A 24,200-nucleotide genomic window follows, 5' to 3' on the forward strand; every position below is an offset into this window, starting at 1 on the left:
GTCCTCTCTTCGAGCACACTGAACAATGAGCAAGATTTTTAATCAAAACATCTTCATTGGTTCATCCATTTGTTTTGCACGAAGCAAAGTGGTGAAACATTCTGAATAAACCAAGTCAAGGAGCTTTTGACGACCTGGATGAATGTGAAAAGAATGTGGACATGGCACACAAATCACATTGCTATTGCTTTCCATTACCAACTCTAGAACTCAAACTTGGGAAGAGAAAGCTACACAGATAACAACATGGATAGTGGATAGAAGAGTGTTCTGTTTGTTGTCGTTTTTTGGATCTGGTAGTCTGGGGCAGCTCTGGAAATACTTCTGATATAGTAAAAAATAAAAATACATTCATGACAATTAAACATCTTTCTTCATCTTAAAATATTTGGTCATTCAAATCCATTCATTCACAAAATACACCGCTTTTATTCGAAAGTGCTTTCAATGAAAAAGCCTTCTAAACAGGTAACTTTGCTTCATTGGAAATATCATCTTAGCCAAAATAAACGCTTCTTAAAAGCCAAGGCCTGATTTGTTCGGATTATCAGTGCAAAACGAGCAATAACAATGACACAGGTGTTCCACGTCCACAAATTAGACTTGGTTTTAAAATTTGGAATTGCACTATTTTTCTTTTTGGAAAAACCCCTGACAAGAATCAAAGCTGCGCAGAGAGAGGCAGAGAGGCAGAGAGAGAGAGAGAGGCAGAGAGAGAGAGAGAGAGAGAGAGAGAGAGAGAGAGGCAGAGAGAGAGAGGCAGAGAGAGAGAGAGAGAGAGAGAGAGAGAGCAGAGAGAGAGAGAGAGAGAGAGAGAGAGCAGAGAGAGAGAGAGAGAGAGAGAGAGAAGGCCCATGCTGAAAAACACCATCACAAGAAACGTTCACAAAAGTAGACGTCCACAACGAAAGTTCAAAAGGGAAAAAACATGATGAACGAATACAAATACAATTGACATTATAAGCTGCATTACAAGTCTGTATAAAATCTGAAATAAGCACACAGATATAGTAAATATACAAGTAAAATAGATACTTTTTATGGTCTAGGGTTAGCCATCTGTGCTAAAGTTCTGCATAGCCAAAGCTTCTATTTACTGACTGCGGATGATTTGATATCAGAATTATACCAAAATCATACAAATTTCAGCGCCTACTCACATTTATTATTCATAGTTCTTTGTAAACAGTTTGCCCCTTTTTCTGTTTCAAAAATACATTCTAGTAAGACAGAAAATTATGAGGCATATATATATATATATATCTGTGGCAAATCTATTTTTACAAAAACAAACATGTTAAGAATTTTCAAAATAATGCTCTATACACCGCTAGATTACTCTTCTTTTTATAAAGTATGACTGTGCTGAGTAGAGGCGTAAGTCTTTTGAATTCTCTTCTATCATTTGACTGAGGGGACTGGCCACATTCGGAGTATGTGATAGGACGGACGGACGGACAAGTTGCAAACAAGATGACAACTGATTGGCCAGAGAACCTGTTACACAGCAATATTACCCAATTAGCTCAGCACATGCTATAAACAACAACATGCACTGCGGGAGGCGTTACATGTGGCTGTTGGCGAGTAGAAGCAGTTCAACAGAGGACCTCACACCATGCATGTTCTGGTCCTGGTACTAAAACATAGGTAGGGTAGGGTGGAGAGGGCAAGGCTCAGACAATCTTGCTGGTGTCTCGTATCACAGCATTTGGTGCATCAATATGGGCTGGTATTAGGCCGGCTGTCGACTCCTTCTGTTCCATAACACATCATATTGTCGTCATCGCACTGTCTTCACATTCACAGCCTAAAGAGAGGATTGTCCAGGGAGGCTTCCCATCCTTTTGGAAAGTGTGACTGAAAGCTGGTGTGACCTTCTGATAACATGCAGAAGCAAATGTGTAAAACAAACACATTCATTTTGGTTACATGGCTTACAATAAGACCAGCAGTTCAAGGGCCCAAACCAGCCATCACTGTTAGAATGGTGGTCTCTGTTTAGCATTGCTAGGGCTTCAGTGTTCTGATTGTCACTCTGCACAATTAATAGATTACACAGTATAAATGTGGGTTAAATGTGTCCAAGCTTGCATGTTTGGTTCGTTTTCTTCACAGGTCATAGCACGTGTGAAGCACCCAGATTTGTTTCACACATCTGATGAGTGATGAACGGTGTATTAGGAGGCAGATGGAACATGCCGAGCGAGAATGGCCAATGAGTCATGCATGTTTGATGTTTCACTTTATATCAACATGTAGTGTTTATGCATGCGCTTGGTTTGAGGAAATGTAAAAAATGACAAGACATGTTCATCTTTTTGTATTTGTATAGAACATGTGAGTGCTATAGGTTCTGTGCTTTAGTCTTCATGGACTTTGTATTTACGTGTGTATACATGCGTGTGGTTTTTCAAAGTCTGTCGCTGCGGAAGCTGTCCTCTACGGAGGGGTCAGGCAGGACCATATCTGGGTCACTGAGCATGCTCAGTCCATCAAGGCTGAGTGGCTCGATACGAAGTTCATCCTCCAATGGAAAAATTCCTTCGGAGTCTAAACACTCGGGCACGGCTGATAACACGCTGCTGATGTCCTTAGACAGGTTGGGATTGGAGTCATCTAAGAGAAAGAGAGACCTAGTTAATTGAGCGAACTAGTGGGCTGTAATACAGCCTTAAACAATACCTAAACCTGTAAGACACTAGATAGGTTTGAAATTGACAATTATATTCTATACTTCCCCTTTTGCAGAATCTACAAGTTGTTAATCATTAAAAAAAAAAGGGGATCATAAAATTGAATTTTGTTTTTTTATTTAGTAAGCCCTGATGATTCTATTTGACACAACAGATATTGTATTTACATATATTCCACAAGACAAAAAAATTACTGAATTTACACAAACGATCCTGTTCAAAAAACATTTATTGATGCTCTATAAGACAACACACTATGTTAAGAACCAAGAGGATGGAAAAACCTTTGAACAGGATGATGTGTAAATTGTTATTATTTTGTCTTGTTGCATTATATATATATATATATATATGCACACCGATCAGCCACATTAAAACCACCTGCCTAATATTGTGTACAGTAGGCCCCCCTCGAGCTGCTAAATCAGCTCCAACCCGCATCTCAAAATAGCACTCGGCAACACTATTCTTCTCACCACAATTGTACAGAGCGGTTATCTGAGTTGCTGTAGACTTTGTCAGTTTGAACCATCTGGCCATTCTCTGTTGGCCTCTCTCATCAACAAGACATTTCCAAACAGAACTGCCGCTCACTGGATGTTTTTTTTTGTTTTTGGCACTATTCAGCGTAAATTCTAGAGACTGTGAAAATCCCAGGAGATCAGCAGTTACAGAAATACTCAATCCAGCCTGTCTGGCACCAACAATCAAGCAACGGTCTAAATCACTGAGATCACATTTATTTCCCCATTCTGATGGTTGATGTGAACATTAACTGAAGCTTGATGTCAAGCAAAGAGGCACTGAGTTTGAAGGTAGGCCTTAAAAATGTATGCACAGGTACATCTCAAATTGACTCCAATTAGTCTATCAGAAGCTAATTGGCTAATTGTCTAAAGGCTTGACATAATTATCTGGAATTTTTAAAGCTGCTTAAAGGCACATTTAACTTGGTGTATGTAAACTTCTGAACTGGATTTGTGATATAGTCAATTAAAAGTGAAACAACCGGTCTGTAAATAATTGTTGGAAAAATGACTTGTGTCATGCACAAAGTAGATGTCCTAAACGACTTGATTAGTTTGCTTATATGAAATCTGTTGAGTGGTTAAAAATTAGTTTTAATGACTTCAACCTAAGTGTATGTAAACGTCTGATTTCAACTGTATAACCTCAATACATTTTTTTTTGGTTGCTGGTCCAGAATAGCTCCATGAGATATTTGCTTCTGTAAGAGTGCAGATGTCAGCTTCTTTATTCCACACCTCAGGTGATAGTAAAGTGACATTAATAGCAAGCCTGCATCTTAAGAAATCAATCAAGCATCTCATATGCGCACTATTTCGAAGAGATTGGCAATAGGCAACAGCCACTGTTCAATTGGAGAGAAAGGCATTGGGTATCAGGAGCCAAACATTATTAAAAGAATAAAACATCACCCACACCTCCTGAACCACTGTCTCATTATTTTCAGCAGTTTTTTCCATTTCTGTGCAAATCAGTGCAATAACGGGCACGTCTTTCATGTTGTTTGTGACATGTATTCAAGAATAAACTCTCCTGTTGCTATGTGCTGGAGTTTGAGAAGTAATTTCGGGATTGTAGTTTCAGTCGGGGACGATGATCATGTGATTGACACCACATCTGCGATCAGATCTGTAGTGTGCGCTTGGCTTTAGTATATGCACGTCTGACCATTTGTTTCTAGCATTTTTCTAGCATGTTGACTTGCACAATGCCTCCAGCCTCGTCGTAAGCAATGACTTATGTGGTGTGTGCATTGGTATGCTGGTTATGTATTGAAGTTGTCAGTTAGATTATCATTCATTTTTTAAGTCAGTAGAAACCAGGCCAGTATTGGTTCTCAGTTATATCAGTAACCAACTGACATTAACAGCACAATAGAAAGGGTTATCGATTTCCAGCAACATGAGCGACCACAGAAAATATATATATTTTTTTTAGAGATGATTGGTGACTACCAACTGAAGTGCAGACACTGATCCACCGCGTGATAAGGTTGATACAGAGTGGGAACGCCTACTAGCACCAAACAGCACAGAGACTCTACGGCCTACAGCCATTTACTCGGTGCCAAGGTGTACGATCTGCAAGACTAATTTTAAGAATTAGGGACTTGTGCTTCGAAAGAAATACAGGTCTGTTGATGGAAACGTATGGGTGAAAGTCTCAAAAAGCCTACACAATGGCTTACTGTCTTATCATCCATACCGGTAAGGATAATGTTGGGCACTCCTCCTCCAAAATTAGAGTAGAGCATGTTGGGCCTCATCTGAAGATGGTCTTGCAGATTGCCATGGCTATCGCTCAAGCCCATGAGGGCTGCCTGGGAGAAGTAGTAGGAAGGGTCAAATCCACCTGCCACACAGCTCATGGCATTCTCCAACATATTATATTGATCCTGCTGTTTAAACACACACAAAACACATGTTGCACCAAAGCCCAAAAGTGAACAATGAAGGAACCAGAAACAAAGAATACATTGCAGAATAGGACCTTACATCTTTACCTGATAGGATGAACACTTGGACTGACGTCCAGAGAACTGTGCTTCCATTAAGGGATCATTAAAGAATGCTCCCATGCTGTTGTGCTTTGAGGAAAAAAAGCAAGGAGGAGTTATTCTAAATATGACTAACAGTATACTGTATTTGTCTCAATATACACTCACTGAGCACTTAATTGGCAACACTATGGTCCTAATAATTTTGTCTTCTGCTGCTGTAGCCCATTCGCTTCAAGGTTTGACGCGTTGTGCATTCTGAGATGCTTTTCTGCTCACTACAAGCATACAGAGTGGTTATCTGAGTTACTATAGCCTTTCTGTCAGCTCAAAACAGTCTAGCTATTCTCCACTGACCTATCTCATCAACATGGCTTTCCGTCCACAGAACTGCTGCTCATTGGTTGTTTTTTGTTTTTCCCACCATTCTCTATACACTCAATAGAGACTCTTGCGTGTGAAAATCCCAAGAGATCAGCTGTTACAGAAATACTCAAACCAGCCCATCTGGCACCAATAATCATGCCACGGTTGAAATCAATGAGATCACATTTATTTCCCCATTCTGATGGTTGATGTGAACATTAACTGAAGCTCCTGACCCATATACGAATGATTTTATGGATTGCACTGCTGCCACACAATTGGCTGATTACATAATTGCATGAATAAGTGCTCAGTGAGTATATAAAAGCAAGGCATGGCATCACAGCACATGGCCTTAAAATGGTAATTTGAGCCAAGAAACTCCTTGTACTTTAGCTTTATGGCCATTTCTATTCTATAACTTGATTAAATGTTGCCTGGATTGCATCCTCTGGCAAATACAACTGTAAAAGTATAACACATCAAAAACAAGAATTGAACATCATAGCCTTCCCCCTATAGCCCTGTCTCTTCTAACAGTTCTATCCAATGGGAACTCACAGCACTGGAATTAAAGTCGAGTTGGACATTCTGCAGAGGTGACACAGGCTGGTGCTGTTGTTGGTGCTGTTGTTGCTGCTGGTGCTGGCGGTTGCCTTGAGGCTGTCGTTGCTGCACCACTTGATGCTGGGAACTCTGCTGCATAGACAGATGGGACTGGGGAGGCTGTTGCTGCTGCTGCAGGGGCTGCTGGGATTGCTGGTAAAGGGGGTATGGAGGTGGTGGCTCCATCTGCAAGTTGATGGTGTCCAAGGCAACCCCCTAAAGAAAGCAGAGATGTTACAAAATAACACAATGAAAGTGAATGGTGACTGAGGCTGTCAGTCAAATAACATTCTGCCTAACATCTACTTTAGGATGTTATATGGAAAAAAGAAAGTCATAAGGGATTAGCACAATGAGGGTAAATGATGAGTTTTGGTGAACTATCCCTTTAACTGCAAGCTTCTCTACAGTACATGGCAAAACACTGTCCATGCCATGACTTTCTGAACAATGAACCAGGTGCCACATTTCAACTAAGCCATTTATATAACCTTTCCAAGAAGCCAGCAGACTTTTCTACTCCTCACACCTCTATTGAATGTATCACAGGTGAATCCGAGACACTGGTTGAGAGGATTTAACGATCACCTTCTTACCTGTGTAATCAGAGATAGAGAGGGTGACATTGTCGGCGAGAGCTGCTTGCTCAGGCTTCGCCGCTGATCACCCCCTGGTGAGAGTGTCAGAGGACTAATGGGGGTCGGCCGCCTCCTGGGTGAACTCGCCATGCCCGTCGGAGGAGGGTTGGGCAGCGAGGAGAGACGCAAAGATGTATGGATGGATGGATTGCTGAGAGATGAGTGCAGCTGAGAGTTGCTGAGTGACGCCTGGATGGAAGGGTTGCTTAGGGAGGATGACAGCCCTGAGAGAACAACAAACATGATATAATCAGATTCAGACCACCATGAGGTCAAAAGTTCTCCTCAAACTGCCATAGTTAAATGAACAGCCAGAAAAACTGGCTGCATACAGGGATATTCCTGTCCTGATGTCAACTCCTTAGAAAAGACACTGAGCAATTGTTTGCAGGTTACTGGACCAGTGAGAGTGAGAGAGAAGAGAGCGGTTTATGAGCAGCCAATTCAGAGGTTAAAGATCACTTGTGTCTTTGGGGATCAGCCAATCAACAAACAGCACTGCTGAAATGGGCAGCAAAAACATCCCAGCACAACTATTCCCAGACATGAGAGCGAATGGAAAGAATAAAGCTCAAGAGAATGAAAGTCAAAGAGAGCGATCAGATGGCGGATGGACTTAAAAAGGGGGGAAGAGGAGGAGAGTTGTGGTCTTATGCATGGATGTGGCCCTTTAGAAAACACATGGCATTCATTCCACAGAAAGCGCCTACAGTGTGCCATTAAACAAAGAGGAGAGTGTTCAGCCAGGAGATGCTTTACACAGCCTCTTTGAATAATGATTTAGTCACAAACAGAGCTAGGGCACAGTGAACAGTAGATTAGCAGGTCTTTGGTTTGTTTAGACTGTTTGTACAAGAAATGAGTCTTGTCAAAAACAACAACAACACTACATATTAATCTGTCTGAAGGAGGGTTTAAGTTGCATATAGTTAAACCACTGACCATGAGAGTTTCCAATGCCCAGGTGCATCATGGCTGCAGGGAGGTTACCGGTGCTGCTGCCTCCGCTCAGGTTGGGATATCCGGCATCATCGGGGTCCAGCGGATTGGGGAGCGGAGAGGGGAAATGCAGGTTACTAAGATCAGGCAAAGAGCCACCAGTGTTTAACGTGCCCTGGTAGTGAGACAGACCCGCATTCTGCTCTGGAGAGGGGAATATACTGTAGAGAAATAAAAATGGACAATTTCAATACAATCAAATTCCAGCATTTGGATGTGAGATTTGCAGTAAAAATGTGAAATTTTACTTCATTTATACCATGTTCTATTTTAATACTCAATTCTGATTGGCTGGAACGTGTGTTAAACTGTTTAATGAACAGGTTAGTTCCATTTTAATCACCATTCTATATTAATACGCCTACTCTGCTGTCCTGAGTAATGAGTCACTGCGATAGTTTTAGCACTCTCACAGCCAAGATTAACCATCACATCACTTTTCAATGACTTGTACAGCGTTTTATTTAATTCATTCAAATAAATAATCTTTGTGCACTACTTTATCCCGGTGTCTACTTTATTTTTATTCTTCCAGTTGAAATTACTTCTGAATTGTAATCTGGTAATGATTATAAATAACATGACTAAAATTGTATTCAGTAACATTTACAAAGTGGATTTTATATTTAAAGTAATCTAAAATGATTGCTTTTTGATAACTTTGCATTACTTCTGATCTAATTCTTGTTTACATGCATTTGACTAGAATAAGATTGTACCATTTTGACATAATGTTGCTTAAATATAAAGCAAAAAAAACAGAAAACATAGTGGATTAAAATATGAAAATTGAACTGACTTTGAGTGTGTTTTACTCATTATTTGTCGGAGTTAAATAGAAAAGGTACTTCAACTGTTCATACACTGCAATTTTGGCATTACTAACGCAATCACATCTGTTAACGTGTGGTAACAGATCAGACCAGTTGTATCTGAAAATCAATGCCACAAAACTTTACAGCGATAATGCAATCGGGTCTACATTTATGTGTAGAAAACCGTTCCATCTTCAGTGTAATTATGGCTATGGATAGTATCAGGTCTGTATGTGCAATTCCACACCCAACCCCTACACCCCACTTCTGAAATTCTTCCAAAAGATTTATCGAAAGTATAACAGCTGTAGGCTGATTTTAGAATGATACATATAAAATATTTAAAAAGAACTAGTGATCCATAAATAATCAACATTTCCTGCCTTCGACTGATTAATTTGCAATCATGTAATCCATATTTACATAATAATATAATCTTATTTTTAAATATTATTGAATCTGATTTGAAAATTAATTTGTAATCTGATTACATGTAATCTTTTCCTACCCAGCACTGGACATAAACTGAAAAATCCATGGCTAGGTGTGCATTCAACTATTTTAATTAACTTCGAAGGCAACATTCTCTTCGCGTCGAGAAGTTCTTTGCCTCCAACTTGTGCATTACATTTTTTTTAACGCAAACCTAGCCATGTATTTTCCCTTACAGTTATCATTGCCAGTATATCCAATTTAATTGAAATGTACAACTGAGAAATATCCACAGAATGTACAAAGGCTAGCAGTCCTAACTAAGAAAATGTAATATTTATTTTTATTTATTGTTGAGTTACATCGGTGACATTTCTCCATTACGGACATGACAGTTGTAAAAGCAGCACTTTCATGATGAGGGAAAACCATTCAAAATGCTTTGGAAACGGCGGGCTTTGACCTCTGAGACATCGGTATGATATCAATCAAGGCTGCATAATCAATAAAAATGAGATTGAAGTATCCACATGGCCTTGCACGATTACTAAACCACAAAAGGCTCAACTCAAATTGCAAAGTTTGTCAAAATGATCCATTATTAAATGTTAGCTTTAGACACAGAAAGCTTGAAACACGTCACAGATCAAAGCAAGAGTCAGTGATCTATCAGAATCATTATGGTAAATTAATGAGCGGGGATGTTTCCTTATGATTTGATATGAAGTTCGTAACTGCCACGTTCATAACACATTATTACGAGTGTTTAAAGTAAAGTGAGGCCATTTGTCTGTCATGCATAAAATGTACATAAATAAGCTTCATACAGAAAGCATATAATATTGTTTGAGTGATATAAAATTAACCTCTGAAAAAACATATATGACAAAGCACTTGAAATGCAGCGACTTCATAAATGTGCGTCTTAGAATTTCAAAAAGAAGCACTGTAATGACAAAGTGCATATATTTATCAGACATTTCCTGTTCTTTCAGGAAAATTATGATTATTGTTAAAGTGAAAATGAAATATGGCTGTTTGATTAGACTTAAATGAACCACTTATAAGGGGTTTTGTTCCTTTGCTTAAAACTAGGTTGACATTTCCGTGGAATTGCCCCAAACCAAAATGTAGAGATATCTTCAAATATTGAATCACTAAAATCCTAAGCAAGTAGTATCTTGTCGTCGGGACTTACATCTTATAATTAGGGAAATACACAAATGCGCGCACACGCGCAAGCACGCACGCACACGCGCACGCGCACACGCACACCAATTTCACTTACTTGATTCCAGGCACTTCACAGGACTTTGGCCGGGAGGACAGAGACTGCACCTGCAATGTGTGTTAAATGTGTTAAAAGTGCCACACCTACAAAATAAACATTTATCAGCCCGTTACCTTAAAATAACGAATTAGTAGTTTTACCTATTCAGATAAAATAGCATTATATGCATATCAACAACACTTATTCTGTAATCAACAGTAAAAAAAAAAATCTGATCAGGTTAATTCCCATACAGAAGTCAACCAAAGCCAGACAATAATTAAAGACATTTCTGGGTGAAAAATTAAACAAATAAATACCATACAACTTAATTTCATGAAATAATCTCAACTGTTCACCTTTTTGGCCTCCCACAACTGTCTGGGCAGTGGCTTATTCACACCAAGCATATTCTCCTCATTAGTGACACCAGGAAATGAGAACACTGCAAAAAATTATAGTCTTCATTACATGATATAGATAATCCCTGTTGTCATTCAAATCCACTCACATTCATGCACAACTGCTCATCTTCACTAACTGATTATGTCTTTGATAGGCAGCTTCAAAATAATAACTCGAAAGTAACCAAGAATCCAATACTCCAACAGAACCTATGGCTGGACATGCCAGCAGGGTACACCAACTAGTCTGCAAAAGCATTTATCAACCCACTACACTAAATCACAGCTGAGGAGAAGAGATGTGGGACGTCCATTTGAGGGAAGATGCTGTCATTAAAGAGGCGCTGCCTCTTACAAAGCATAATCTGAATGGCAGGACCTTGATTTTGCATATATAAAGAATCTTCTTTTGGTGGGCTAAACACTTAATAGATGGTCAACAGACAAACACGTAAACACATACTGTACACTTACCATCTCCAGTATTCTCGACCTCTGCTTCATTCATGCTCGCTGCACGTCGAACACCACAAGCAAAGAGAGAAAGACAAAAGCCAAATACATTTAAGAGCCGTCAACACTTCTGCATTTACAAATGTCCTTTATTTGTATATTCTTCGTGAGGAAAAAAAAACCCACATCCACACAAATCCATTTTCATTTTCTTAATGTCCTCATTGTCCAAAGTATGCAGAAATGGAAATGTTTATGAAACCCTTTGTTTCCGTGGAGGAAAACACCGTTCTAGTGTGGATGTGAGGCATAAACGTAGCATCAAATGAAAACATCAGTGCGGAACATCAAGCTTCTTAAGACAATAAGATGAAAATTGTAGTTAAGAATCTTTTTTCTTTAGAATGTTTCGTGTATCTGGACCCAGGACAGTGGAGTAAGACAGGAAAGAATTTGGAGAGAGGGTGTGGGGGGATAACTCTATTGTGTCAGGAGCATGTGAGCTACTGCTGATCCATGACTCACATATGTTACATTTCTTTCAGCATTTTGACAAATATATCTAACTGAACCACTTCTAAAGTAACAGACAACATGCAAGCTTTCATGTACACCAGACGCTGAAATGATCCAGTGTTGAACATCCCTTTGTCAAATGAATCACTGGTTCTTAAGCATTTGAAAAGTACTTAATTACTCCCTGATCTCACATACAGAGCCGTGCGGAGTTGTTAAGAAGAAACAGCCTCAAGTAGGGCTGAACGATTTGGACAAAAATTAAAATTGCAATAAATAAATAATTTTCTTTATTTGCAAATGCGATTTGTACTGCAATATGATGAACATAAAACATGTGTGATTCCTTTTAACCAAAATTAAACCATGTTTTGCCCATGCTTTCCTGCCAACCAGAAGTACTGTTCACACTTGAGTCCTCAAAAATAAATAAATAAATAAAACAGTGAAACCGAAGGGGAGAAAAGAATCACAATCACTTTTCATCATTATTTTTTTGAAACCCAGTCAACTTTAATTTTATATTATGGCTATAATAATAATACATTTAAAAACGTTTATAGAAATATATTATATTTGTATAGTAATAATGATCATTATTACTATAATAATTTATTATTTAATAGTAATTTATTTCTTCAATAATTTCTTAACTTACTATGCAGTCCCGGTAAACCCTAAAGCCTTCATTTCAGTGCAAGCTTTTATTTTGAAAACTGAAGGGACAAAAGTTTATGTTGTTTGATGTCGAGATGACGACAGCCTTTCAATGCAGTGAAATGCTCTCATCTGCTTTGCTGTCAACAAAACCAGCTCTCACAGGGTTATTTACAATTTGTCTAGTAAATATAGAAGCATCCAAATATAGAGGTATGTGGAATTATGCAAAAGTGCAATTAAAGTAAATCTGGGCCCTTTAGATAATGCACTCAATGCACACATAACTGAAAGCACACCTGTCACGCAGGGCACCAGATAGATAGTGTTTGTGTGTATGGAGCACAGAACCACTCTGAAACCACATGTATAATACAATGATACCATTTACATGCATTTAAGAAAGTACAACACACTACAGACAAAACAGCCATGCACATAGGCCCAGCACATTGGGCAGCACGTTGAGACCATTTATTTATTTAATTAAATCGCAGCTCTCGTGGTTTGAAAATCGCACTAGGTCAGATCACGAATTCTATTTTATTTTGGTTAATCGTTCAGCCGTAGCCTCAAGCAAGGTGGAGTGGTGGTGGTGTAGTGGGCTAAAACACATATCTGGTAATCAGAAGGTCACTGGTTTGATCCCCACAGCCACCACCATTGTGTCCTTGAGCAAGGCACTTAACTTGCTTCGGGGGGATTGTTCCTGTAATAAGTGCAGTGTAAGTCGCTTTGGATAAAAGCACAAACTCATAAAGGTGATTTGAAAATGGCCTTTTAGTGTGCACGGTCTCTAAAACCAAGTGTACACGATCTGCAGTCGAGGACCTGCAAATCAAAATCTTGTTTTCCGTCGTGCCACACAACTGATTGCAGGCTGGGTGTATCAACTACATGACAATTCGTCTCCAACTGAGGCCATGTGTACACCTGGTATTAACATGAATTTTGGGTGATCTGATCACAAGTGAACAAGGGAGACATCACCGTTACACCTGGTCGTCACTTTTGACCACTTAAGTTCGAATTTCGAGGGAGAGTCTCTCTGATTTCATGAGACCATACATCAATCATTATGTCTGTGTATTGCTTAAAGATAATGAAGTGCAAAAAAGTAAAAGAAAAAAGAAAGTGCTAAAAACAGGCGCACAGTTCCTCTTATTATACGAATATGAAGTTTAGGACAGATTAGAGTTATTTTAATGGAGTACCAAATTGAGATTCTAATGTGTGTGCTGATCCTATCCGTGTCCCTATTGTGCATGTTCATGCATTCGCGTTTTCAAAATTTCAAAAACTGCCCGTAACTGGCAAAAAAACGTCCGTTACAGCAATCTATAGCCTTGTTCGGTTTCAAATGGATTGCCCAAAATGTATCTAAAAATGACAATAGCTAAATTAATTCACAAACTCGTACATTTTATTACTGCTAACATCAACAAACATGAAAGCGCTTATTTACAAAGACAAAAAAAGTAAAAAACAGCTGAAAATTAATTAGACATAGGGAGATGTGGGTGATGTCTTTATTTTCTAATAATTTTTTGTCTCCTGCTTCCCAACACCTTTCTCTGCTCTTGTGCTCTTTCTATATTTCATTGGCTGTGGCTCTCACTTGACTGGAGAGTGTGCACACCTGACGACAAGTTATTCAAGTTGGTTTTAAATCGGTTGTAACGTCTACGACTTGTCAGGGCGTGTCGCAGGAGTTTGAATAGTATAGTGTGCCCTAGGCTTTAAGGAAACCTTCCTGATAGCCACTGCTTTGAGGAAAGAGGGAAAGAATGTGCGACCACCAGCGCACAGTGAATCAATGGAGAGGCATTGTTTTGCACACACCACAGAGATCCTGTGGAAACAAACCTCCTTTCTGCTTCCTCTGGCAATGCTGGCCCAGCATCACTGCTGCGTGGGCCCAAAGCCAGATCGACCAGCCCCAGCACTTCAGCAAAGCTGCCTGTCTCAGGCGCCCAACTGCGACGCACAATGAGTCAAACAAAAAGTACGGAGACACCTCATTTCCCCCAACAGAAACCAGCTGAGAGTCTCATACAACGCCTTGACTGGGACATAAAGACAACTAGAAAAAATATATATAACTCCGTTGTGGACTCAGAATGTGATTATTATTTACAATTACAGTTGTTCTAGAATAATCCATACAGCTCGATAGCATTAGAAACAGCATTTATCATGTCCAAATGTCCACATGCGTCATTTCCTGAACTTGGCACACAGTGTGATACGGTATAACTGCATTCAGGAGCTCCACGCATGAATGGCATTGTTACATCACACAGCCAAGTTGGCTAGCAGGTTCAGGATGAGACTACTGTGATAGTGAATGCGAGACATATTTCAATCCGAAGCGATTGTAACTGGTTTGTACCTGTTCAGATCACGAGAGCCTGTCTGCACACCTCCGCACAGTGCCAACTGTGTGCATAACTGAGTAAAGTGCTGACGAGCTGCCAGACAGAGATTTAATCTTTGCTGTCTGTCATGTCGTTATGTGCAGCTATTTCTAATCAGTCTGAAGTGTCATAGTTGCAAAATATCTTTACCAAATATCCTGTATGAGCCTATTGACTTAACAGGGTGACCATAACATAACTGTACTTTTATCTTTCCCACCCAGGGCAGATGTGATTGAACCAGCATTGGCAACTCCACTGATGTACATTTATATACTGGCGGACAAAAGTTTGGAATAATGTACAAATTTTGCTCTTATGGAAAGGAATTGGTACTTTTATTCACCAAAGTGGCATTCAACTGCTCACAATGTATAGTCAGGACATTAATAACGTGAAACATGACTATTACAATTTGAAAAATGTTATCTTCAACGAGTTCTCATCAGAAAATCCTCCACGTGCAACAATGACATCTTTGCAGATCCTTTGCATTCTAGCTGTCAGTTTGTCCAGATACTCAGGTGACATTTCACCCCACATTTCCTGTAGCACTTGCCATAGATGTGACTGTCTTGTCGAGCAATTCTCACACACCTCACAGTCTAGCTGATCCCACAAAAGCTCAATGGGGTTAAGATCCATAACACTCTTTTCCAATTATCTGTTGTCCAATGTCTGTGTTTCTTTGCCCACTGTAACCTTTTCTTTTTGTTTTTCTGTTTCAAAAGTGGCTTTTTCTTTCCATATGATCTGCACCCGAGTCTTCTCTTCACTGTTGTACATGAAACTGGTGTTGAGCGGGTAGAATTCAATGAAGCTGTCAGCTGAGGACATGCGAGGCATCTATTTCTCAAACTAGAGACTCTGATGTACTTATCCTCTTGTTTAGTTTTACATCTGAACTTCAACATCTCTTTCTGTCCTTGTTAGAGTCAGTTGTCCTTTTGTCTTTGAAGACTGTAGTGTACATCTTTGTATGAAATCTTCAGTTTTTTGGAAGTTTCAAGCATCGTATAACCTTCATTCCTCAAAACAATGATTGACTGACGAGTTTCTAGAGAAAGCGGTTTCTTTTTTGCCATTTGTGACCTAATATTGACCTTAAGACATATCAGTCTATTGCATACTGTGGCAACTCAAAATCAAAGACTATGTTATGCTTCGTTTAATGAACCAAATAGCTTTCAACTGTATTTTAAATATTGGCAAGTGATTTTCTAGTACCAAATTAGTAATATATCATGATTACTCAAGGATAAGGTGTTGGGGTGATTGCTGCTGGAAATGAGGCCTGTCTAGATTTGATAAAAAAATGACTTTCAAATATTTTTTTTTTACATCAGTAATGTCCTGACTATATTTTGAGATAAGTTGAATGCCACTAATTTGAAAATTAGTACCAATTTCCTTCCAACACAGCAAAATCTCTAAATTATTCCAAACTTTTGGCCACCAGTGTATGTCAGTGTGATAGTGTCTCGGGAATAGTTTCTTTTCACCCAAAAAAATGAGAAATAAAGTACCATAAAAGCAACAAATACGTAGTCCATTTGACTCATGTGGAAAATTCCAAGTCTTCTGAAGCCATACGACAGAGCTTAGTGTGAGGAACAACCCATAATTTCAATCGTTATTCACGAAACACAAGAAATCCTATATTATATTATATTATATATCCTATATACGAAGCTATTGTATGGCTTCTTAAAATGGACTACATTTATTTTGCTTATTTTTGAAGTTGACAGCCACTGGTCACTCAAAATAAAGTCATACTGGTTTGGAACAACATGACGGTAATGCATAAACTATTTATTTTAGGAAAGAGAGATAGCAGTTTTTACACAATACTTTTAAAAGATTTCCACAGCTAGCAAAGAACTTGAAGATCAACACATCCCACCCAATGACATAATCCAATAATCTTTAAAACGTTATTACTGAAGCACACACTCTCCCAGCACAGAGGCAAACAGGATCTCTGGTTCTGGTTGTTTTTGAGATTATGGGTAATAACATAACATATGTAAAGCTCATGTATCATAAATAAGTGACCTACTATAGACCACTAGTGACTTTACAATATCTATAAATCACTGAACAATAAAGGTTACAGAGAACATCCTTAAAACAAACAGCCATTTTCAGCATTACATATAAAATGCCTGTGTTTGTAACCAAGACAACAAGGTAAACAAACTGACAGTGACCCACAGCTGTGTCTTGCAAACACACTACACTAAAGTGGATTTAAGCAATACAATTTATCATCCATATCTTATGTGGATTGTCTTCATAATATATTCCATATTGCTGCATATTCAATTTGCCTTTAAATTGGAGGTGTGGGGTGGGGGGGTGCTTTAAGCATCTTCCTTTCTACATCCATTGACTGCCGGGTGCTCCAATTTCTCCCATTAATTTTAACAGAAGTGGTCCATCTTCACTAAATAGTCTAGTTTTTTAGTTTTATGGTCAACATACACAAAAAAATGGCTACTTGAAGGCCACAGGAATCATTAATAACAAGGGTTTCTGAATCTTATAACAATAAGAATACAAGGCTACAACAATATGTGAGCAACATTTTTTTGAAAAAAATACAATTTTAAATAAATCTTAAGTAAGGCCATATAACACATACTAAACATTTGTCCACAAGCCTTTTGAGGACTGGATCTTGTAGCCTAGAGTTTTTGCTACAAAATGATGTGAAAACCATCCCGATCACTCATTTATACAAAACAATTTAGTCATTTAACTTTTGTAAGTCACTTTTAGTGTTAGAAAGGTCATATGTGAGCAGTTGTGAACTATAATGAATATTGATTGTAATTCCCACCTGAGTAGACAAAAGACCCCTCCCCTGGGCCAATCAATGAGGAATGTGACAAAGTGAATGAATGTGAGGAGACTGATCAAAATCAAGTTAAGTTAAAAGTAATCAGACAATACATTTTCTTTATATAAAGACCTATCTTCATTTTAGACCTACACTACCATTTAAAAGAAGTCTCTTCTGCTGACCAAGGCTGCATTTATTTTATCCAAAATACAGTAAAACCAGTGATATTGTGAACTCTTTTTTTTTTTTTACAATTTAAAAGAACAGTTTTCTATTTGAATATATTGTAAAATGCCATTTGTGATCAAAGCTGAATTTTCAGCATCATAACTGCAGTCTTCAGTGTAACATGATCCTTCAGAAATCATTATAAGTTGCTGATTTTCTAATATGGGCATATTTAAAAGTGCATTTTACTCATTTACACCTTGAACAGATATTTGCAAGCACAAGCTTTGTTGATGATAATGAGGAAGCATAAACACTAGGTAAAATATAATCTAAACATTCATATTATTTTTATATCATATTACATATCATATTTATATCATACAGCATACAATTGAAATGCCTGCTTTAGCCAAAACAGCAATTTTATTGTAACTATAAGCAGAAGTTTCCTCGCTTGTGTATCGTGCGATCTTCCAAATGCACAGGAAAGTTAATGAACTTTGTTTATAAGGCACGATCATGGGGCGTTTACCATTTGCATTGTTCACCTCAGTACATTACCTTATGAATAGCGCCCTCTACCTGTGGGTGTGATCACATTAGGGATAATTAGCTGAGCCAGGAAACTGTACATCGCTTGGTTCCATACACATTACACTGAAGGAGAATGTTTGTTTTAAATTTGATTTGAAATATGTTTCATGTTTGTGTGATAAGTATTCGCAGAGTTTGTTCAATTTTGGGACGTGTTTCAGAAATATGCTTGCGCACACAGAGACTGCTGAAAGCTCACCCTTTTTAATTTTCTTTATTTTACAAATGCACAAGGATTTGTTGTTATTGTGAGAGTACACAAATAAAAGTAGACCCTTTAAAGTCTCTAATGATGTCTTACACTTATCTTTATGCCCCAAAATGCTGAGTATTTTAAGTTGTTTCCGGTGTAATGATGAAAAAATCCACTAGGACTCACTGGCGCGTCCATCGACCCCAGAGGGTTAAACCACGTTCTCTTAATTCCTTAAGCGGTGTAAGGAATTCTGTATTCTTGTTTACAACCCTGGAATAAACGGTTTTCCTAAGTGCATGTAAACATGGTCTTTGTATCGAAGTGCTTTTATATATCAAAAATATGGTGATGATGGTTGGAATATGCGTTTCATTGAGTGGATTTTATAGACTATTAGAGCATTTGGATGTGGTCACGTTTATTTCGTAACATGCAGGATTTTGACTAAATATCTAACATGGTCGATTCTTTCTAATCACCCCTCAGAATGTGCATACATGATAATACTGTCAGTCAACTTGTCCAGCAAGTGAACTGAAATGATTTGTGAAAGTGTCTTGAATGTTTTCTTTCTCATTGAGAAAGCACTAACAGACACATCATCACTGCTGCAACTTGTAGAGAGTAGTTGCAAGTAGATATTTTTTCGATCGGCTCACTACAGAACTCACTTGTATTATGTATTGTGATTCCATGGTTGTTTACAATTCTTCTTCTCATCTGTGATGGGTGAACCAGACCAGCTGAAAAGTGCTTTGTGACACCTACCGTACCGGGGAAAATTAGCCTCTTGTCGATTAGCGCCACCTATTGGCGTGAATGTGCAATCATTTGCCGTGCTTTTAATGTGTAAGGGCCATTTGGCTTTAGCTGTGGATTTCATAGCTAGAGTCTAGATAAGTATTTCTTTACAGGCTCTAAAAGTGACCTTATAGGTAGCTCACATTATATTTAATGAAGCTTGGCAGGTCATGCACTTGTAATGTTAACAGCTCCCACATTCATGAAAAACCTTGAAATATCAGGGAATTTTTAAATGATGATAGAATAATCATGAGAATTAATGAAAAAGCCTCTTTTCTAGTCAACCTCAGCTTTAAGAAAAATAATTATTAACTCAAAATTGCTCTTTTGTGAATGCAATTTCTATAAAATGACAAACAACTTGAAAAATAGAAATTATGTGTTGAGGACAAGGTATAAGAGTGGCCAGTGGTTTTTGCTGCTCAAGTGGCCCACACTCCATACAGCCAGGAGCTGCTGTGATGCTGAGGTCAGTAAAAAGGCAGAGGAGGGAAACTCACCGTTCCGCTGGGGAGGCCCTCTGCCCATCTGCTGGTTCATGCCAAAAGGATCCTGTGGGTTTGGACTCATGGCACTGGTATGCAGAGCGGAGTCAGAGTTTGTTCTGTGGGTGAAAGTAAGGGAGAGGGCAAGAGGAGGAGGAAAACAGCTTGGTCAGTAAACCATCATTTTAAAAAAATTACAGAGGAGACCGAGCCCACACGGCTTGCTCAGGTCACATGACCCTTTGCCCTCACTCTCTGCATTTATTAACCAGCTACACATGACAGCACTCTCAAGAGCACTTTACTGTGCATCAGTGCCTCTTTCTGCATTACATCCTTTAACAGGACTGACAGGTAGAAAACATAGTCCTGTTTGTGCCTTATGCATAACAAAAGTTAGTGTGAAGTCTCTCTGCATCAAATCAAAATGATGAATGTGGTGTTGGTGGGAAAAACAGATTAGTAGAAACAATGATCCCTGGTTTGGATTAGTTTGGCACATTGTAATATTAGTTACAGAAAAAAAACAAGAAACAGAACAGGATACTCAGTTGAGTGGAGAAACAACATTCACAATTTGTTTAAAATCATCCTGTTAATATTTGATCAAGACTGATTTAATAAGATCTAACCACATGGGGAGAATAATGAGCCAAGATGAGATCTGTGAGGTATGTCAAGAAGAGAAAGAGAGTGAGACAAGTCCTGAGGAGCTGATCTGTGAGAGAGGAGTTTGAAAGTCAAAGGTCACCTGTTAAGCTGCGATATTAATCTAAATCCAGGTCGTTTCTCTTCGGTCCATGGAGGTTGCTCCCTTTAAAGATGGAAACAGTCACGTGTTACTCACTACTGTATAGAGCCTGTTCTACCCTACAAAGCCAAAATGCAGTAACTACACAAACAATGACAGAAAAATGCTTACATTTTTTGTCCTTTTCTAAACCAGGACAGATTACAGTCTAAGAGACCTGATGGCCATAACTTACTTGACCAAATATGTAGTTACTGTGTTTTGGATTTGTACTGCAGCATAGCCCTGGCTCAGGGGTTAGTATAGGAGGACCAGCAAACAAAAGAGAGAGAGAGAGAGAGAGAGAGAGAGAGAGAGAGAGAGAGAGAGAGAGAAGAGGACAGAACAGTATGAGCAGGGTGAAAATTCCTCTGTGACACCTTCAGGAAAACATAAACAGAGCTGGATACATCAGAGCCTATTTCCCCATGTTAGTGCAATACTGTACGCAGCACTGATCTACTGCTTCAATTAAATGGAAAATGTACTATAAAACCTTCAATAGTTAATAAACCAATAGTAACACGCAGGCAACAATGCAGCAGAGCAACTGCACTGGCCAATTGGGATACAGAACCAATAAACAAATACACTATACAATACTCACTAAAGTAATATACACAAATTAAAAAAACGTAATATTCACGACAGATGCTGCTTTCAGGAGGCAAAAAGCATCTGTGACCTTAAAGAAGTAATCGCTGGAGCTCATGCCTGTACTCGCAATCTCACGTAGCCAGACCTATGACTGCAGCATAGGTTAGGGTCAATAGCAGCTTCAATTGGCCAAGAACCGGCCATTTAGACAGGAAAAGCCACCTAACTGACATGTAAAAAGCGACCTATCACAGTCAGTTTTGTCATTAAGGGGTAGGGGTTTAGGAGCAGGGTTGTCAAAGATGTATCATCCATCCATCCATCCATCGTCAACCGCTTATCCTGTGTACAGGGTCGCGGGGGGCTGGAGCCTATCCCAGCTAACATTGGGCGAAAGGCGGGGGGCACCCTGGACAGGTCGCCAGTCCATCGCAGGGCCAAGATGTATCATACCTAATAAAAGTATATTTGTATAAAAAGAGTGCACAGAAAACACGGTAGAATAGCAGAAAATGTCTAAGAGAGTCGAAGTTCAGCACAGAAAAGCTCATTATAGAGAATTTTAAAGACATAACCAAGTAAACAAAGCAGAAAATGCAGCTCTGCTCGTGGTTATCTGCTTTACTTTCTGCTACGTGCCTCAAACAAAACTCTAAATATCGTTAAAAGTAAACTTGGGCAAATTCTGTGATTATTTCGTCCTCTAAAGTGTTCATTCAATCAACGTGGAAACTTGTGAACACAACTTGGCTTCCAGGCCGTCTGATAAAACGTCCTGTGTCCGTGAACTCGTGGAAGTTCCATCGAACTTGCCAATCAGATTTGCACCGAGTTGATCGAGAAAGCGTTTTCCAATTTTGTGTGCTATAAGCATCAGACGTTCGAGCATGAACTGTGGGCGGTCTTTTGGCATACCGTTTGAGGCTGCGACTACTTTACATATGACCAATTCTAAACGGATGAAACTAAATGTTTTATATATGCTGAGAAAATGTTAGGTCAAAAGAGCCAAACCTTAAGTATCTAGAATAATCTTGTCCTTGGATATTTATGCAGGTCCTTCCTTTAGAGAATGTCTATGGAATTGTTATCATCCACAAGGCGAAAATCTCATTGCTTGAAACAGAAACAGCACACCAATCTTTGACACACCACACGATTTGAGGTATCATTCATGTCCATAGCACAAATGGTGAGGGATGAGTCATGCAAAGTTATACTAATACTTACATTTAGCGATATGAGCAATAGCGTGTTAGCAATAACCACTAATTATACATTGACAAACATATTGCTGCCTTTCCATTGGTCACAACTTCTCATACCAGCCATTAATATAACTCGCTGGATGTAATAACATACGGTAAATGTGTCAAAGAGCACGAAAAAGTCATGAGGATAATATTGACATTTGCCTGTGCAGATGTACAAGCAGCCCAGCAGATTTAGTCTGTGCATGCTGCTGTCTGCCAGAAGTGAAAACCTTGTTCCCACTAGTAGAGTTAGTACACTCCTATCGCCAAGACAATAAAAATAAATAATAAACAGATTTCCTGTGGCCTGCTCTGCTGGTAAGAAGGGGCTACAGTATGCCAGACCACACTAAGGTGATGTAATGCTCCACCAATATGCTACAGCCTGTCTGTGCAGAGAAAGAAAAGTTACTTTGTGACTCGTCAAACAGTGGAGAGTGGCTTTCTTTCACATTTTTCATGTAAAGCTGGTCTGCGTCCCTACTTTGAAGTGTACTTGATGTAGCACATGACATAGGAAATATTAATATCAGCTCAACAGACCACCCATGCTGAAGACATATCTGTGAATTAAACACTCAAAATAGAAGTTTAAAGGCCTAGGTAGGTCATTTAAGAACACCCTTCTATCAAAAGCACTTTTGGTAAAAGTATCATTAGAGAGGGCTTCATAAACAGTTCAAAAACGTGATCAATTATTGGTTATTTAAAGCCGACCAGTGCATCTTTGGTCAAAATGGACAAAATGAAAAACCAGAGTTTTGAATCTGGCACTCAAGCGGACCACCAAACACGGGGATATTATCGTTGTTGGATCTCACTTGAGTCATAGTGAATGCTTTTCTTGCAAACCTCCCAGGGGAAGTCTTGTCTGGGAAGAGCAGAGCCTCAAATCCAGGATGGGAGAGCGTGGGACTAAGTGGACAGCACTGACCCGTGCTCCTGACCCAATCCAGTTGAGCTCCATTGGGACGAAATATGGACGCTGCCTAGGATTCAGAACCAGCCCGGTTTACCCAGACACCAGAGGGACAGATGTACCCCAGGGAGAGCTGAGCCTGACAGTACCACTGACCTCCCTACAGATTCAACTGAGCTCTGGGGCACAGTAAAACAAAACGACTCCATTTAGACACCACATTTATATTATTACTGTAACAAACATGATCAAGTCATGCTCCATTAAAATCTAGACATGAGAATAAATTGTGGTAAAAAATAGCCAACAAAAATGTAAAAGGAATGGATGATCAATTCAGTGTGCATAAACACAATATTAATGCTACAGTATTAACCGCTCTCTCTCCCTCTACCACTTCAATGCCAAAAAAATATTTTTATTGGCAACATGCAACCTGTCACAACTGGTCTCCGATGGTTTCATACATTTCCTTTTCTGGAGGGAGATGTGAAGCCCTGTGAACTGAACACAAAACCGCTACCCGCAAATCAGGTTTTCATGTAAATTTAAGAGAAATCAGCACTAGTCAGACCATGTTGTAAGGTACTGGGATGGAAAAGGTTAATGAGTAGAGTTGACGCCCTGTTCAGCTCATTAACCCTTACCCAGTATGTGGAAGGTAATGCATCACAGATGTGTGGAGAGAGCTGTAAACCGTTCCTTGAAGGCATACATTAGGATGAGCTCCCGAGTGGAGCAGGACACTTG

General features: G+C 39.1%; 1 protein-coding gene across 2 annotated transcripts in view; it reads right to left on the reverse strand.

The window, feature by feature from the left end:
- Positions 1-825: 825 nt before the first annotated feature.
- LOC127662458 (CREB-regulated transcription coactivator 3-like) overlaps positions 826-24,200 on the reverse strand; it is a 54,944-nt gene continuing 31,569 nt past the window's right edge. The window contains exons 5-15 of one of the 2 annotated variants that reach the window (XM_052153637.1): positions 20,643-20,705; positions 19,907-20,010; positions 11,225-11,263; positions 10,706-10,791; positions 10,365-10,414; positions 7,773-7,990; positions 6,789-7,054; positions 6,148-6,408; positions 5,227-5,310; positions 4,929-5,121; positions 826-2,619 (exon numbers count right to left, since the gene is read on the reverse strand). In XM_052153637.1, the coding sequence (XP_052009597.1) occupies positions 2,414-2,619; positions 4,929-5,121; positions 5,227-5,310; positions 6,148-6,408; positions 6,789-7,054; positions 7,773-7,990; positions 10,365-10,414; positions 10,706-10,791; positions 11,225-11,263; positions 19,907-20,010; positions 20,643-20,705 (1,570 nt within the window). In that variant the 3' untranslated portion in view covers positions 826-2,413. The remainder of the gene's footprint in view (positions 2,620-4,928; positions 5,122-5,226; positions 5,311-6,147; positions 6,409-6,788; positions 7,055-7,772; positions 7,991-10,364; positions 10,415-10,705; positions 10,792-11,224; positions 11,264-19,906; positions 20,011-20,642; positions 20,706-24,200) is intronic. The other variant, XM_052153644.1, reaches the window with a different exon arrangement.

Source organism: Xyrauchen texanus, chromosome 2 (assembly GCF_025860055.1).
Source record: "Xyrauchen texanus isolate HMW12.3.18 chromosome 2, RBS_HiC_50CHRs, whole genome shotgun sequence".
Lineage (NCBI taxonomy): Eukaryota > Metazoa > Chordata > Actinopteri > Cypriniformes > Catostomidae > Xyrauchen > Xyrauchen texanus.